At 42.4% G+C, this 19,406-nt stretch overlaps 1 protein-coding gene and 1 long non-coding RNA gene across 2 annotated transcripts in view; one reads left to right on the forward strand and one right to left on the reverse strand.

The window, feature by feature from the left end:
- Positions 1-296: 296 nt before the first annotated feature.
- Positions 297-15,583, reverse strand: chmp2ba (charged multivesicular body protein 2Ba). Its single transcript, XM_036974898.1, has 6 exons — positions 15,369-15,583; positions 7,806-7,897; positions 4,860-5,054; positions 3,748-3,850; positions 3,399-3,505; positions 297-820 (listed from the first exon to the last, which is right to left on the reverse strand). Exons 1-6 carry the CDS (start codon positions 15,400-15,402, stop codon positions 707-709), a joined length of 645 nt encoding a protein of 214 aa, XP_036830793.1. The 5' UTR covers positions 15,403-15,583; the 3' UTR covers positions 297-706.
- Positions 13,890-19,406, forward strand: part of LOC110520363 — a 5,741-nt gene continuing 224 nt past the window's right edge. The window contains exons 1-4 of the long non-coding RNA XR_002472972.2: positions 13,890-14,093; positions 14,848-14,899; positions 17,961-18,018; positions 18,997-19,406. The exon at positions 18,997-19,406 is cut by the window's right edge and continues 224 nt beyond it. This is a non-coding gene — a long non-coding RNA (uncharacterized LOC110520363). The remainder of the gene's footprint in view (positions 14,094-14,847; positions 14,900-17,960; positions 18,019-18,996) is intronic.

The following is a 19,406-nucleotide window of genomic DNA, read 5'->3' on the forward strand; positions in this document are numbered from 1 at the left end:
TTATACTTGCGTACTATTGTTTGTATAGATGAACGTGGTACCTTCAGGCATTTGGAAATTGCTCCCAAGAATGAACCAGACTTGTGGAGGTCTACAATTGTTTTTCTGAGGTCTTGGCTGATGCATGCACAAAGTAGATGTCCTAACCGACATGCCAAAACTAGTTTGTTAACAAGAAATTTGTGGAGTGGTTGAAAAATGAAATTTAATGACTCCAACCTAAGTGTATGTAAACTTCCGACTTCAACTGTATGTCCCTAACGGATACAACAGTTTGGTCAAGCTGATTCCATAGATTCTCATGCAAAATGTTTATTAGTGAAAAAGTCAAGCATTGTCAGTAGTTCCTAGAGTTCATGTAAGTGGTACTACAGACAGTAGTCTATGACATCACCAGCATCTATAGTACCGTACCTAAAGATGTGAGAGCACAAAAAACATCATTACTTCATCCTCCCACAGGATTGGTCCTTCCAGAATATCATGTATACATTGAAGTCACCGGAGTCAACTGTCTGTATGTACATGAATATCCCATCCTTCAGCAGATTGTAGTTTGGGTCATAATAAGACATTCTATTATTCCATAATGTAGTCACTACCTATTCATAACCAGCCACAGTCTCCCAGTCTCCGACACATGGACCACCAGCCTGCAAGTACACAGACCTAGCCCAAGGTGTGTGTGTGTGTGTGTGTGTCTGTGTTAGTCCACTCCAAGTGCTCTGAGCTGTCTCTCTATCTCATCGTCAGAGATCTGTGTTTTCCGTTTAGGAGAGGCAGAGGGGAGATTCTTCCCTGCTGCTGGGGCTCTCACCATCTGAAAACACACACACATTACAACAGGTTAACACTGACACTGGGCTTACAACACACACATTACAACAGGTTAACACTGACACTGGGCTTACAACACACACATTACAACAGGTTAACACTGACACTGGGCTTACAACACACACATTACAACAGGTTAACACTGACACTGGGCTTACAACACACACATTACAACAGGTTAACACTGACACTGGGCGTACAACACACACATTACAACAGGTTAACACTGACACCGGGCTTACAACACACACATTACAACAGGTTAACACTGACACCGGGCTTACAACACACACATTACAACAGGTTAACACTGACACCGGGCTTACAACACACACATTACAACAGGTTAACACTGACACTGGGCTTACAACACACACATTACAACAGGTTAACACTGACACTGGGCTTACAACACACACATTACAACAGGTTAACACTGACACTGGGCTTACAACACACACATTACAACAGGTTAACACTGACACTGGGCTTACAACACACACATTACAACAGGTTAACACTGACACTGGGCGTACAACACACACATTACAACAGGTTAACACTGACACCGGGCTTACAACACACACATTACAACAGGTTAACACTGACACTGGGCTTACAACACACAGACATTACAACAGCTTAACACTGACACTGGGCTTACAACACACACATTACAACAGGTTAACACTGACACCGGGCTTACAACACACACATTACAACAGGTTAACACTGACACTGGGCTTACAACACACACATTACAACAGGTTAACACTGACACTGGGCTTACAACCAGGTCATTGCACCCCCACAAAACTAGAATCGTCCCAGTAGGCAAAATTACTTTGAAAAGACATCTTTGCGAGGACATTGAAGTCAAGGCCGGTCCGGATTGCACTAAAAACTAGAATCGTCCCAGTAGGCAAAATGACTTTGAAAAGACATCTTTGCGAGGACATTGAACTCAAGGCCGGTCCGGACTGCACTAAACAAGACTGTAGCCTACGATGTTGCCTGAAATGTCATTTTATGAACGCCCACCTGTGGTAAGCCTACTGATGGTAAAACACCAAAAAAAAGACATCCAAAAGATGGAGTGTAGCCTACCATGTCAGCCCACAGTGGAATTTTATGAATGCCCATCCATGTGGTAGAGCCACCATTGGCTGTACTAGTCCTGATTCCTGTGACTAATCAATTTGGCTAATTAAGCTCTGAATATCAGCTTCCCAACGTTATCAGGAGTTATCGTGAGCCTATTTGTAATGTATTTACACAGCGGGAGATGCACAAGTATTTTATTTTTCACTATGATCAGCTTGTCAAAAATTGTGGGATACAAACTTGAAACCACTGATCATGACAACTCCTGGACAACAGCTGTGATTGTCCATTCCACTTTGACCTGTCTTGTTTTTAGGATATGTTGTCTGATAACATGACAGCGCATTCTTAATTTGATTGAGCGCCATTTAGGTTAGGCATGATGTAAAAAGTCTCATTACATTGTCATCCATTTTATCTCCAGTCTGTAGGCTACAGAAAAGGCCACATACTGTTTCTACCATATCCTATTTCCGCTACATGATTTATGTTAGATGATCATTTTGACAGACCGTTGGTGGAGCGCAGCAGAGATGCATCTCTCCAACTTCACCCTGGAGAGGCGCGCTGGGAACGGACAAGGTAAATATTTTGACAAAGTGGGCACTGCTTATCACACGGCAGCATCAGCGCTCACCTAAAAAGCCAAAATGACACTGGTTGAGAGAAATTGTCATTGTTTTAGGGCAAAATTATGTGAGGTTTTATGTGTTGTTGGAGGTGCGTCTTGGTCAGTTTAGCTCAGAAAATGGTGCCCTTTTCAATCTGCAGCCACATGTGGCTGCCTAATGAGCGGACCGGCCATGTTTACAACACACATACTAGTGGCTCTTCTGCATTGAGAGCGGTGTGGTGTAGTAACACATGTTGTCCCCCAGGGGGAGTGGGCTCTCTGCCAGATGGGGACAGCCACTAACGGCCTCTCATATATCATCATGCACAGGCAGACTACAGGCACAACCCAACCCGGCTACCTTCCCATACAGCACATATTGACAGACATGCAGGCACAATCTACAGACTACCTTCCCATAAGAACAGGCAGGCTAAGGGCTACCCCCCTCTCCTCCAGCTGCCTGTCTGCATGTCTGCTACACCTCACAGCATCCAGATGGAAGAAGGCATTGAGATGGTATAGGATCTCTTACCTTTCCAGAGGACTGCTTATAGAGGGGCAGTGACTGTGGTATGGTATAGGACTATCTCTTACCTTTCCAGAGGACTGCTTATAGAGGGCAGTGACTGTGGTATGGTATAGGACTATCTCTTACCTTTCCAGAGGACTGCTTATAGAGGGAAGTGACTGTGGTATGGTATAGGACTATCTCTTACCTTTCCAGAGGACTGCTTATAGAGGGAAGTGACTGTGGTATGGTATAGGACTATCTCTTACCTTTCCAGAGGACTGCTTATAGAGGGGAAGTGACCTTGGTATGGTATAGGACAGTATATCTTACCTTTCCAGAGATCTCAATGCCAATCTCATCCAGAACCTGGTTCACAATGTCCTGAGATTCTTCCTCGTCACCTGACTCGTCAAATATCTCATCTAACGTATCGTTGACTGGAGGGATGAAGGGAGAGGAGTAAACAGGAAGGGGGAGGGGGCAGACAGAGAGAGGTAGAGACAGAGGTACTAGTCAGTTTACCGTAAAGCTGTGAGTTAACAGGTCTTTGAAAGACCAGGCGAACACATTGATCTGCATGGAGTTTTTGGTTTGGACTTGACTGTTTTTCTTTGTTACTATTGTGCATATTTTAAATATTTAAATCCTAGGCTAGGGAGCCAATGACAGCAGCTCTTACTCATGTCCTCTGTCATGCCCATCTTCATGTTCTCCTTCTGGAAGTCCTGCATGGTCTGGAGGGTCTTCTGAGGATCCATCTTCTTGTTCACCGCCTGCATTGTCTGGACAACACACAGACACACAAGAGTTACAACACAAATACTACTACACTATACTGCACAGACAATACACAACTCCCAGAGCATGTACACACATTATCAACACAGAGGGATCCTCTTCTTTCTGTGTGTTGGCACAGCCTTGGCCTAGTTTCACTCCGGAGCCTAAAATATCCAAACGAGCTGCACACACTGCCTCTAATTAGATGTCATTTGCATATTGTCCCCAAACTGTTTGAGAGTGTCCCTGTTTCTAGAGGTTTCTCTGCAGCTGCATATTGGTGTGTGTCTGTACATAGAGGCTGGTTTGGCATTTTTGGTGAAAAGTTTGTACTTTCTCCTCCACAATGAAGACAAATGGTCGTACCCAGAGTAGCAGGAGTCATAGAAGGATACACACACATTCAGCTACATTCTACCACCTCAGAATGGTGAGCTGTTTTCCCTAAACACGATCAGTTCATCACTTTGTTTCAGCTAATCACCATCCTGATTATGATTCATTAACAGACAGCTTTGAATGAGAAAAAAAAGATAGATCATTAATACATGAATAACAACATTAACAAATACTTAGTGACTGTAACTAGTTCACGGTCCAAGCCTAAACACGATGGGCTAATATAGTCCTATAACTGGGCTAATTAGATATGCTGCTTTGAACATGACCGGAAGCCTAACTGATAACAGCTAAGATGTGTATGGATGTCATCTGTGTGTCTGAGCTGTAAACAGGTGTAGGATGGAGGATCTCCACCCAGTCAGACAAACATTACCATCCTGAGGGGATGACAGGAAATAATAGACAGACTAAGAGACTAATTATTACACACTCGGGAGGAGAATAATCCTTTGAAGTGTTCTGCTGTTTTTGGAGAAGCTGTTTGAATGTTTTAACTGGGTTAGTGGACCTGCTTTTGGCCTCAATTACCCAGACACACAGAAACACATAGATGTATGTGCGGAGCTACTCCACAACAAATGCTCCAACTTGGTGTATGGTGCTCTTTACCTTAGCCGTAGCAGACATGGCTCCTGCCATCTTCATCTGGGAGTTCATGACCTTGGTCTGTGTAGACATGGAGGTGACCTTTGAACTGACGGCGTAGGTCCTGTTCTTCTGTTTCCTCAGCTGGACCAGCTGCTTGGCCAGGATCTTGCAGGCCTCCCGGTTCCCAGACTTAGCCATCTTCTTTATCTCCATCTCCTAGGAGGGAAGGAACAGGAGCAGAATTATCAAGGGGGAGCTTCTGACTGGCTTTAAATCAGGAAACTTCACTACACTCATACTGTTTACATAAATACATACACATACTGTATACAATACATATACATCAGGTTCCCCAGAGAGCCCTGTTAGAGTATAAACAGTGTAAATAGTATGATTTGGCAATGGTCTAAACACCTGAAAGCTACCGGCCTCTCTTAGCTTCGATAAACACATGAAATCAGCCTCTCGCCCTGAGGAAACACACACCGCAAGGCTGTACATGTCCTCTGGGAAACAGTACAGATTCAGCTGCAGCCCTGGGAGTGTTTGTGTTTGTTCTGAAGAGCCAGACCTGAAAACAATTATTTATTAATGATCATCATTACAGTTTACAGGATTAATACTCCCAAATGCTCCACCCCTTCCCTCTGCCAGTGCGTATGAGGGTTAAACTGCCATTAGGCAGTGCTGCGTAAGGTGGAGAGGAGCTGAGCTGAGGGAAGGAGCTGATTGAAGTGCTCTCCTCAGGTAGAGAACTCTGGTAAACAGCTGAGGAGGCTCATTACATAACCCTCAGAGATATACACAGGTGGTGTCTGTCTGCCTGCTAACTAGAATAGACAGAAAATATAAGACCTAAGCATCTTAATAATTATGCTTATATTTAATATCTGCCATAGAGCAAACATGATGCTGCAAATATTGAACAGTGGGAATCTAGGATGATCTAGCTGAGTTTCAGTGTTGACTGACTGAGATGATGAGTGTTGCTGATGTGAGCTTATTACTGATGTTCAACAGACAGACAGACAGACAGACAGACAGACAGACAGACAGACAGACAGACAGACAGACAGACAGACAGACAGACAGACAGACAGAGAAAAAGAGAGAAAGCTAGAGAACGGGAGAGAGAGAGAACGAGAGAGAGAACGAGAGAGAGAACGAGAGAGAGAACGAGAGAGAGAGAGAGAACGAGAGAGAGAGAGAGAACGGGAGAGAGAGAGAGAACGGGAGAGAGAGAGAACGGGAGAGAGAGAGAACGGGAGAGAGAACGAGAGAGAGAGAACGGGAGAGAGAGAGAACGAGAGAGAGAGAACGAGAGAGAGAGAACGAGAGAGAGAGAGGGAGAGAGAACGAGAGAGAGAGAGAGAACGAGAGAGAGAGAGAACGAGAGAGAGAGAGAACGAGAGAGAGAGAGAACGAGAGCGAGAGAGAGAACGAGAGCGAGAGAGAGAACGAGAGCGAGAGAGAGAACGAGAGCGAGAGAGAGAACGAGAGCGAGAGAGAGAACGAGAGCGAGAGAGAGAACGAGAGAGAGAACGAGAGAGAGAGAGAGAGAATGGGAGAGAGAGAGAACGGGAGAGAGAGAGAGAGAACGGGAGAGAGAGAGAACGAGAGAGAGAACGGGAGAGAGAGAGAGAACGGGAGAGAGAGAGAGAACGGGAGAGAGAGAGAACGGGAGAGAGAGAGAGAACGAGAGAGAGAACGAGAGAGAGAGAGAACGAGAGAGAGAGAGAGAGAGAACGAGAGAGAGAACGAGAGAGAGAGAGAGAGAGAGAGAGAGAGAGCGAGAGAGAGAGAGAGAACGAGAGAGAGAGAAACTATGTTGCTATCTTTTTGGGGAGCTTGCTGAAAGACCCAGTAGTCTCTGTGTTAGTGATAATAATATGGACATCAGTTGTGTTTTTGGGGGAGCTTGCTGAAAGACCCAGTAGTCTCTGTGTTAGTGATAATAATGTGGACATCAGTTGTGTTTTTGGGGAACTTGCTGAAAGACCCAGTAGTCTCTGTGTTAGTGATAATAATGTGGACATCAGTTGTGTTTTTGGGGAGAAGCTGAAAGACCCAGTAGTCTCTGTGTTAGTGATAATAATATGGACATCAGTTGTGTTTTTGGGGAGAAGCTGAAAGACCCAATAGTCTCTGTGTTAGTGATAATAATGTGGACATCAGTTGTGTTTTTGGGGAGCTTGCTGAAAGACCCAGTAGTCTCTGTGTTAGTGATAATAATGTGGACATCAGTTGTGTTTTTGGGGAGCTTGCTGAAAGACCCAGTAGTCTCTGTGTTAGGAGTCTAATAATAATGAGGAGTCTCCCAGCACAGCAACTACAGCAGCCCCAGCAGAGCAAGAGCAAACAGAGACCGGGAAAGCTGTGTGTGGTGTGTGTGTGTGTGTGTGTGTGTGTGTGTGTGTGTTAAACTGTAAAATAGGTCACTACCTCTTCTTAGAGAATAGATTTTTCAGACCAACAAAAATAGTAACTAGATTAATTAGGAGAGATATTAATGAGTAATAAAAAGCTGGTCCCTTGGGAGGCAATTCTGTCCTGTGTGATGTTTACTTAAAACAACAGCAGGACACCACTCTTCCTTTCATCTTTCTGACATAGGATGAAATGGAGGGGAAATGTTGTATTCTGCTGTTCACACAGCCCTGTCATGACTCTGTGTTCTACCTCCTCTCTCCCCTGTAGCTATCTACCTGTCCAATCCTGTCCTTTCTATCTCAGCCATTAGCGAAGCAGCCTATAGGCCTAATAGACAGATCAGGAAAGGGATGTGAGTTGAGGTAGGGGGTAGGATGGAGCAGGATTAGCCTACAGTCATTTACACACGTTTGATGCAATCAGCAGCAATCTACAGAAAAGGTACTACTGAGAAACTAATACCTGCCTCCATCCTACCAGCACTTCATAGAGTGAGTGATGTGTGTGTGTGTGTGTGTGTGTGTGTGTGTGTCTCACCATTTGTTTCTCTTGTTTCTCCAGAGCAGCTCTGTCTCTAGTGATCTGTCTCTGAGTACCACGAAGCTCCTTAGTCTGTTCCTTTATAATGTCTGAGAGAGAGAGAGAGAAAATGTTTACTCTACAAACATACACAGTTATTGAATCAAAATGATTTATGACTTACAGCTCATTCACACAGTTATGCTTGGCATTGTGCTAGGCCTTCTGTAAAAGCTATAGAAGCATGGTACCATTATGGGGTAGTAGACCAGGACAATAGCTCTAGACTAGACATTTCTCATTAACAGGGCTGAGGCTGGAATCTAAACCATCCCTGCCTCACTCTCCATTACCCAGACAGGGCGTGTGTATAACACAGTCAGACCACACGCCCTGCTCCAAATACCACTCTCCATTACCCTGATAGGGCGTGTGTATAACACAGTACGAAACACACGCCCTGCTCCAAATACCACTCTCCATTACCCTGATAGGGCATGTGTATAACACAGTCTGAAACACACGCCCTGCTCCAAATACCACTCTCGATTACCCTGATAGGGCGTGTGTATAACACAGTCTGAAACACACGCCCTGCTCCAAATACCACTCTCCATTACCCTGATAGGGCGTGTGTATAACACAGTCTGAAACACACGCCCTGCTCCAAATACCACTCTCCATTACCCTGATAGGGCGTGTGTATAACACAGTCTGAAACACATGCCCTGCTCCAAATACCACTCTCCATTACCCTGATAGGGCGTGTGTATAACACAGTACGAAACACACGCCCTGCTCCAAATACCACTCTCCATTACCCTGATAGGGCGTGTGTATAACACAGTCTGAAACACACGCCCTGCTCCAAATACCACTCTCCATTACCCTGATAGGGCGTGTGTATAACACAGTCTGAAACACACGCCCTGCTCCAAATACCACTCTCCATTACCCTGATAGGGCGTGTGTATAACACAGTCTGAAACACACGCCCTGCTCCAAATACCACTCAACTTCTACACGATAGAAGTGGATTATTTCTTAAAGTACAGAGGGACCAACACTAAAGAGAGCTCAGCATCTAACTCTTATAGTTCAGATAGACCCAAACAGCCCTTCATAACATAGTATTTATACTTTTACAAACGTAGGCAGGGTAAACTGTGTGGCAGGGTAAACTGTGTGGCAGGGTCAACTGTGTGGCAGGGTCAACTGTGTGGCAGGGTCAACTGTGTGGCAGGGTCAACTGTGTGGCAGGGTCAACTGTGTGGCAGGGTCAACTGTGTGGCAGGGTCAACTGTGTGGCAGGGTCAACTGTGTGGCAGGGTCAACTGTGTGGCAGGGTAAACTGTGTGGCAGTGTAAACTGTGTGGCAGTGTAAACTGTGTGGCAGGGTCAACTGTGTGGCAGGGTCAACTGTGTGGCAGGGTCAACTGTGTGGCAGGGTCAACTGTGTGGCAGGGTAAACTGTGTGGCAGGGTAAACTGTGTGGCAGGGTCAACTGTGTGGCAGGGTCAACTGTGTGGCAGGGTAAACTGTGTGGCAGGGTAAACTGTGTGGCAGGGTAAACTGTGTGGCAGGGTAAACTGTGTGGCAGGGTAAACTGTGTGGCAGGGTAAACTGTGTGGCAGGGTCAACTGTGTGGCAGGGTCAACTGTGTGGCAGGGTCAACTGTGTGGCAGGGTAAACTGTGTGGCAGGGTAAACTGTGTGGCAGGGTAAACTGTGTGGCAGGGTAAACTGTGTGGCAGAAGTGTGGACTCGAGTCACAAATATGATGATTTGCAACTCAACTTTGACTTTAACACCAATGACTTGTGACTTGACTTAGACTTGAGCCTTATGACTCGACCTGACTTGATACCCTCCCCAAGCCCAAATATATAAAATTATGCTATTAAAAAAAGTGTACAGCGCATCAACTCTTCATTTAACGGATTAAAGTTTGAATCAGACAACAGCCAATTAAATTGTACCAGCTGAGAAAAAGTTGCGTGTGGCTATGCAGAGGAATGTCTGCGGGTGAATTCAGATGGAGCTCTTGGAAAGATGATAACCCAAATTATTATTTTCGGATATAAAGATGACCTGTATCAACAAAAAACGGACTGCAACTTGTAAACCATGTGGGAAGAAAATGACAGACGGAGGCGCAACAATTTCCAACTTTGTTCGACATTTGAAGCTGCACAAAGAACGGTAAGTCGAGGCTAATATAGCCGACAGCTATATCATTTATAACTTTACTAGTGTAGCATGTAGGCTAATATAGCCGACAGCTATATCATTTATAACTTTACTAGTGTATCATGTAGGCTAATATAGCCGACAGCTATATATTTTATTACTTTACTAGTGTATCATGTAGGCCAATATAGCCGACAGCTATATCATTTATAACTTTACTAGTGTATCATGTAGGCTAATATAGCCGACAGCTATATATTTTATTACTTTACTAGTGTATCATGTAGGCTAATATAGCCGACAGCTACATCATTTATAACTTTACTAGTGTATCATGTAGGCTAATATAGCCGACAGCTATATCATTTATAACTTTACTAGTGTATCATGTAGGCTAATATAGCCGACAGCTATATATTTTATTACTTTACTAGTGTATCATGTAGGCTAATATAGCCGACAGCTACATCATTTATAACTTTACTAGTGTATCATGTAGGCTAATATAGCCGACAGCTATATCATTTATAACTTTACTAGTGTATCATGTAGGCTAATATAGCCGACAGCTATATCATTTATAACTTTACTAGTGTATCATGTAGGCCAATATAGCAGACAGCTATATCATTTATAACTTTACTAGTGTATCATGTAGGCTAATATAGCCGACAGCTACATCATTTATAACTTTACTAGTGTATCATGTAGGCTAATATAGCCGACAGCTATATCATTTATAACTTTACTAGTGTATCATGTAGGCTAATATAGCCGACAGCTACATCATTTATAACTTTACTAGTGTATCATGTAGGCTAATATAGCCGACAGCTATATCATTTATTACTTTACTGGTGTATCATGTAGGCTAATATAGCCGACAGCTATATCATTTATAACTTTACTAGTGTATCATGTAGGCTAATATAGCCGACAGCTATATCATTTATAACTTTACTAGTGTATCATGTAGGCTAATATAGCCGACAGCTATATCATTTATAACTTTACTAGTGTATCATGTAGGCTAATATAGACGACAGCTATATCATTTATAACTTTACTAGTGTATCATGTAGGCTAATATAGCCGACAGCTATATCATTTATAACTTTACTAGTGTATCATGTAGGCTAATATAGCCGACAGCTATATAATTTATAACTTTACTAGTGTATCATGTAGGCTAATATAGCCGACAGCTATATCATTTATAACTTTACTAGTGTATCATGTAGGCTAATATAGCCGACAGCTATATATGTTATTTCTTTACTAGTGTATCATGTAGGCTAATATAGCCGACAGCTATATCATTTATAACTTTACTAGTGTATCATGTAGGCTAATATAGCCGACAGCTATATATGTTATTTCTTTACTAGTGTATCATGTAGGCTAATATAGCCGACAGCTATATATGTTATTTCTTTACTAGTGTATCATGTAGGCTAATATAGCCGACAGCTATATATGTTATTTCTTTACTAGTGTATCATGTAGGCTAATATAGCCGACAGCTATATATGTTATTTCTTTACTAGTGTATCATGTAGGCTAATATAGCCGACAGCTATATATGTTATTTCTTTACTAGTGTATCATGTAGGCTAATATAGCCGACAGCTATATATGTTATTTCTTTACTAGTGTATCATGTAGGCTAATATAGCCGACAGCTATATCATTTATAACTTTACTGGTGTATCATGTAGGCTAATATAGCCGACAGCTATATATGTTATTTCTTTACTAGTGTATCATGTAGGCTAATATAGCCGACAGCTATATATGTTATTTCTTTACTAGTGTATCATGTAGGCTAATATAGCCGACAGCTATATATGTTATTTCTTTACTAGTGTATCATGTAGGCTAATATAGCCGACAGCTATATATGTTATTTCTTTACTAGTGTATCATGTAGGCTAATATAGCCGACAGCTATATATGTTATTTCTTTACTAGTGTATCATGTAGGCTAATATAGCCGACAGCTATATATTTTATTACTTTACTAGTGTATCATGTAGGCTAATATAGCCGACAGCTATATATTTTATTACTTTACTAGTGTATCATGTAGGCTAATATAGCCGACAGCTATATATTTTATTACTTTACTAGTGTATCATGTAGGCTAATATAGCCGACAGCTATATCATTTATAACTTTACTAGTGTATCATGTAGGCTAATATAGCCGACAGCTATATCATTTATAACTTTACTAGTGTATCATGTAGGCTAATGTAACTTTAAATCAATGAGCCTCCACACAGTCAGTCAGTGCGGGAACGTGATCATTGTACCCAAGACTGAGCTACAACTGGCTAGGCAGTTGGTAGCCTTAATCCTGACTGATGTTACTGGTGTTCCTAAAACCATTGACATACGTTAGCCTACTGTAACCACACAGAGTGTGTGTGTGTGTTAAGGTTGGGCGATTGTGTACAAGCCTACATCGCCCGATTGCACCCCATAGCGATCCTCGATAGACGATCACTATTGGGTGGGTGGGGGGGGGGGGTTCTTTCTCATGGCTACCCATGTATTTCCATGGAAATATAACGTTTATTTGGAAATAAATAAATATAGATAGATATTTTTAAAAGCATTCATGATTTGTGTAAATGTAATATACTAACTATTACTCTTGTTAAAAATATGAAATGGTATTACATTTGGTGAAGAGTACATTACGACTTGTTTAGGACTCGAAACTCAAAGTTTAGGACTTGACGGTCTTGACTTGAGACTTGATGGTCTTGACTTGGACTTGCCTTTCTTGACTTGGGACTTGAGTGCTAAGACTTGAGACTTACTTGTGACTTGTAAAACAATGATTTGGTCCCACCTCTGCTATGTGGTGTCAACAAATAAGAATCAATGTTTTAAGACAGGATATAACCCTTGAAGTGTAGCATCAAGGGGACCATATTGAAGTGAAGAAGAGGGGGCATGCATGAAGAGAGTCATACAGGAGCAGTCCCTAAGACAGACACACACACACACACACACACACACACACACACACACACACACACACACAGCTGTGAATGTGTCCCGGTCATCCCAGCTCCTGTATTAGGGTAGAGGACACGGTCCCCTACACTGCTATTAGCCAGAGATTCTCCCTACAGTGGAGTGGGTACCAGTAGCTCTAACACCAGCCTCTAAATTGAGCCTCTAACGCCATACTCTAAATTCAGCCCCTAAATTCAGCCTCTAACACCAGACTCAAATTCAGCCCCTAAATTCAGCCTCTAACGCCAGACTCAAATTCAGCCTCTAACACCAGACTCAAATTCAGCCTCTAACACCAGACTCAAATTCAGCCTCTAAATTCAGCCTCTAAATTCAGCATCTGTTGACCCTCTCTTTCACTACTGGATCAAAATGCTACATATTCAAAGAAAATTACTTTTCTTAAAAGGGTTTTCCTCAAAACTAAAGAGAAGTATATATAAAACATTTAAAAACAATATTTTTGTGTTAGAAAATATCATTTCCTCAGTGAAAGTCCAAACTGAAGCATGGCAGCAGTGAATGTTGTGTTATAAAGCATGTCAATCTTTTAGAGTAAAATGCCTGGCGAGAGTGATAGAGAACTTATATATATATATATATATATATATATATATATAACATTTCTCTCTCATATATATATCCCCACTGCAGAAAAGTTAAATAAATGTTTTTGCAGATTAATAGGCTCTCAAAATTTGACAAAATTACCCTAAAGTAGAAAATGTTGACAAAAAAATTAACTAAAATAGTGAAAATCCTTGCTATAGGTACCAGAGCCTCATCTCCCCAAAACTCCAGAGAGAGAGAGAGAGAGAGAGAGAAGGCTGGACCACTTGTGAGAGTGAAGCGTAGTATCTACGTACAGGGTGACGTATTGACAACGTCTAAAAGAGGGTGGGGTATCATCTATAAAACTCCACCAGCTAACCTCCACCCGCCATCGCACCCCCGCACGCCACTACACGCCCTACTATGGGATACCACTGCTTCTCGACAACGGGCAACCTTGGCACGCCACGTCCAGAGAGAGAAGAGGAGATATCCTATCAGCTATCTGACCTTAATAAAGGTACAGCAAAATGACAGTAAGTGAATATTCTTTATCAATGACACTGTGGTCATGGAATGACTTTTTCACATTGAATGAGATAAACTTGAAATTGAATTAGATGGAAACTTTAATAAAGTAATTAGTGATTTAGCTATAATTGATGCATTATATTTTCTAAATAGCCTGAAGAGTTATTGCATTTTGACCTCGTAAGGTTGATGGCCATTAAGCAAGACATTTTAACTGATAGGCATTAGGCCCAGTATTTCAATGGCTCAAGGCAATATAAGATGGAGACATTTCTTCCTCTTCTTAACCTTTGTTATCGAGGTAAGACACATTGAGATAATTTTTTTCACGAGACCTGAAAATCTATATTTTGGGGTTCTCCGTTCAACATATTGCTACATCTTCAAAGAGAGAGAGACAGAGAGACAGAGACAGACAGACAGACATAGTTAGTTAGTTAGTTAGTTGTGCATTGACTGATGAATTTGTTTCCCATGCATCACATTTGACAACTCTGAGACAGGAACACTGAAATAAGTGTTTTACAGTCCTAAACATATCCTAATAAAAATATTGACATCATCATCACTTAACTTAAGAGCCATTTTGTGGGGGTTTGGGGCAGTAGAGGGACTGGAGCAGACTATTGTCAACATAACCTATATCCATCTGTCTTTTAATAAACAGAATGAAGTAACGCAATCATTCAACACCAGTATCTATGGATCACACGATTCTCTCACTAGCTCTGTCTAAATCTGAACAAAGCTTTCTTACAGGAGTTACACTGCTAGATGCTGTTCCTTGGAATGGATATGTTGCAGTCAGCAGGTAAGTTACAAAGTAACACTTGAACATACTGTAGACAGCGTCATCACATCAATTGAACAATGTACCAATGTCTGCAGCTACACTGTAACTGTTCACCAGTTACACGATGGTCATAAATTGTGACAGACAACACAGAACAGTGTTTTTTTTAAACAACTTTACCAGCTACCTTCACTAATACACAGACAAGTGGAATTGTATGTCTAGTTTCAGGCAGCCAGTTTATAAATATCCTTGGTATTTCAGCTAATCCTCATTAACACACAATCTAACTTTAGAGGATTCAACGTTGACCGATTTTGATTTCGTAACATAAACATGAATCGTGACTTTTCAAACTGGTATCAGTTAAACTGGTAAAACAGGCTTGTTCAGTAGCCTATGCTCGTTAGTGGCGGACTGGCTCTCACCAAATCAAACAACTTTGTTCATTTGTTACAAGTCTACAATCAGTGTAAAACAAACTTACCATCGACTGTCTTCTTCTTGAATAGAGATGCCATGGCGCACAAATGAAAACTAAAACCTTTTAATACTAAAAACAACTTCTCCGCTCCCCGACGGTCACCAGCTAAACTGTCGCCCTATCAACAATCTGAGATTTCCTGGTCGAAGTGCTTCCACAGCTTCTCACATGACAGCCCCGACTCTCTGACGACACCAAGTCCAGTTCCTCGAGTCTCCTGTAGAGCGCGGTACTGTTCCAACTTAAAACTGACGCATTCTACCAGTCATTACAACCCGCACAGTGAATTCTGTAAGAACTGTGGTAGATAAAAGCCATAAAAGTAATAAGTGATGATTTGGTCAACTCTGCTCTGAAATTGCAGAGACTGAGGAGAAAAAGAGGATTAGTCACTTGAAAGCAAGTGTAGGTCGAGCGCAGGCCATATTCATTAGAATTTGGGTTTTCAGTTTTGCATATTGGATTATGCCCCTATTAGAAAATATCTTTCTATGTACATGTTTTTATATGTACATTTTCTATGTACATGTCTTTTCTATGTACATAGAAATATAGCAATCGCTAGGGATTCTTATGTCTGTGTGTGTGTCTCTGTGTGCGCTCATGTGTGTGTGTGTGTATGTGTGTGTGTCTGGGTGTGTTAAGAAGCTATGAAAATGTAAAGTACCATGTACATAAAAACAACCACATAGGGAGTGCTAGACATAAAAACACTTCCTACAGCTTTAAACCACCATCAATTATTTTGTTCTCCTTTCATCCTCATCTCACTGGATAATGTTACCACTGAGGTCAGGGACATTCATAGGATGGTTTCTCTTCATATTCATGCAGCAACTTCTGCAGTCTGATCACTTGAACCCATAACCAACTCAATCCCATGGCAATGCTGAGTTCCCTCCATTTGGTTCAATGGAAAAGAAGGGAGTAGAGAAGAGGAAAATAGGAGAGGAAGAGACGGGAGTTCTGGCTCAAAATGAAAGGATGGGGTACAAGTACAGGAGGAGAGGAGAAGATAACAGATGATAGTGAGGTGACTTTGAGAAGACAGATGAGAGGTGGTTTAGTAGCCTTCAGCTCACCCCCCTCTCCATCCCAGCGGGGGCGAGCAGCGTCCTGGGGCGTTGTTCTAGTTAAGGTTATTAGGGAGATATTGGGTCTAATCAGTAGTAGACTACAGGGAACATCACTACCACTACCACAGGCCCAGAGGTGATCCATCCAGCCAGCCCCCAGCACACAGGCCCTCTACAGCACCCTTCGTAATGGCACAAACAACAGCCTGCTGTATTTGCTGTGAATGCAGTCTTCAGTTATATTAAATATTTACATCTAATATTGGAGGGAAGGGAGGGGGGACATGTTGAGGCCATTAAATGAGAATTCCTTCTGTGGCATTTTTTAAAATGTATCTCTCTGTTGTATCGCTCTTTCTCTCTCTCTGTCTCTTGCTCTCTCTCTCTCTCTCTCTCTCTCTCTCTCTCTCTCTCTCTCTCTGTTGTATCGCTCTCCCTCTCTTTCTCTCCCTCTCTTTCTCTCGCTCTCTCTCTGTTGGTGGTTTTGCCTGAGGCGAACAGACGTTTAATGTTAACGTGTTGCTAACTAACGACACAGACAGACAGACAGCAGAGATGTCATGTGTGAAATTAGATCCCAGTACAATCACTGGGAATCTCTGAGAATCACCTCTAATAAAATCCATGTAGACTCACTGTAGTGCAATCCAAATGCAACGCATAATGAAATATGTTTTCCCTTCAGGAATGCTGAAGGGTTGAATGATGACTCAGTACAGGAACATGGGCTTTTATCTTTTTTTCTTCTCAATTATTATACCTATATATGTCAACTGGTTCCATTTCATTTACGATCTGATGCATGTGATCGACATTACTCTAGCATTGTTCATATTCAGCATGTATTCAAGCAGGAGTAAATTCTGATTTAATTGACATGACCATCCACCAGTTCTGAGTTCATGCCTGGCTGGTATAATATGTATGATATGTGACACGTTACAAGTTATGGTGTTATGGTGCTTTGCTAACACATTCAGACACAGGCAGAGACAGGCCCAGGACTCAGAGTGGTAGCAGGGGATTTAAACAGCAAGACACTCTAGTTGATGGATGGATTCTGTCGACTACACCGGGACAGATAGAGGGGAGGATGGAGGGGGGTGACAGGGAAAGAGGAAAGGAGGAGAGGGTCAGTGAGTCAGTGAGTGACTCTCCTACCTTAGCCCATGTGAAGAATGAGAGAGAGGTGTGTTTCTCTCAGGCACAGGGCAGCAGGGGAATGTGTTTAATATGAGATGATCTTCCCTGGTGGGTTAGCTCATCACTAACAGCCTGGAGCAGAGCATGCACGCACACACACATATGCACACACACACTGTACCCACAACTTTCAAACAGAAAATGAAGGTAATTGACATTGTCTGTGAATATGAGTAATAATCCATTCATTCAGTCACTTACTCCACTGATAATGTAAAGTAGGTCAAATTGGGATGTTCTACTATTGTTTAAACCTTTTCTCTGCTGACATCTCACTGGGGAGTCAGGCTACTAATGGAGACACTCATTATTCCAGCCAATGACAAGCTGTTATCCTCAGGAACCTCTAGCCCGAGGACAACAATCTGAAACAGGTATGGAACATCAAGTCCCTCTCCTCTACCTCAGTCTCTCCCGTCAGTCCTCTCTCTCCACACCATCCACCTCTCTGAGCCCTGCATGACATGCCCTTCTCCTGTTCCCTCCTCGTCTTTATCTCCATTACCAGATACATCCCGCGCGCAGAATCAGGTCTTTCTGTCTCTGCTCTATCGTGATCTCCTGAAACACAAGCTCTGAGGGTCAAACGACAGATCCTTCTGCCTCCATTCTCCTCGCTTCCTCAGTCTCCCGTCCCTTCTACCACCCCACCACCACTGCCCTGGGGCAGGACAGAGCCAGTATTAGTCAGGGGAGGGAGGGAGGCTGGTGAATATTATTAGCATAGGGAATTAGATTCATTAAGGAGGGAAGGGCAGAGAGGACGAGTCCTGCAGTCAGTGACGAGAGGGGACAGCCAGACACTCCATACAGTCGCACACAAGACATGCACACACATGCACACATACGTCCAGGATGCCCAGTGCATTAATGTAGGCAATTATATTCAGACAGTCAGAAATGTGTGTTAAAGACCTTCTTTAATTCCTCAAGGTGCTAGCAAGGCAGAAACAATTTATCTGTCTGTAAGTACTCTCGTTGATGCCTTTAATTCCTGTGCTTTATAAAACGACTCAGGCTCCTTTCACTCTCCCCCATTGTTTTAGTCCTTCAAGAAAATGTACATCTAATCGACATTCTATCCAGTCTTTCTATGGTTTGATGGAGGCATACTATCTAAACAGGAGGAGAGAGAAAGCAGACAGTGATTACATGATGTGGTTTAATTAGGAGATAATCTGCTGATCTGCTATGTTGGGAATAACAACAGCACATACAGAGAGAAACAATTAGTATGTAGACCAAGATGGAAGTGAATTGTAACACATACTAAATGCATTATACTGTGAAATGACTTCTCTTTTCTCTCCCTCACCTGACCATTTCCAATTACCTCTTTGTCTTCCTATCAGACCATTCAAGGAGGCTCCTCCATCAATCCAGACAGTCGTTGAGTCTACAACACCTCATTAAATAATTCTCAGTATTCACTCCTGTCTCTGTTATCATCTCATATGAAAACTGGTGATTTTTAATAGAGCATGTTATTATATTAATATTGTAATTATCTGGTTATAAAGGCCTGATCTGTCAGCCCAGAGAGATCTGAGTCCTCCACTGGTCACTTCATTAACACACTCCTGACACGTATGGCCCTGGACTGCCATCGCGGAGGAGGACACGCACACGTGCGGGATTCCCTTTGTGGAATCCAATTAAAAGTCCCATTGACATTCCGGTCCTGCGTGGCAGTATGATATCAGTATGATAGCTAAAACAGCAGGAACAATTAAAAATGTGATTATCTTGGACTGTGTTACAT

Source organism: Oncorhynchus mykiss, chromosome 3, assembly GCF_013265735.2.
Source record: "Oncorhynchus mykiss isolate Arlee chromosome 3, USDA_OmykA_1.1, whole genome shotgun sequence".
Lineage (NCBI taxonomy): Eukaryota > Metazoa > Chordata > Actinopteri > Salmoniformes > Salmonidae > Oncorhynchus > Oncorhynchus mykiss.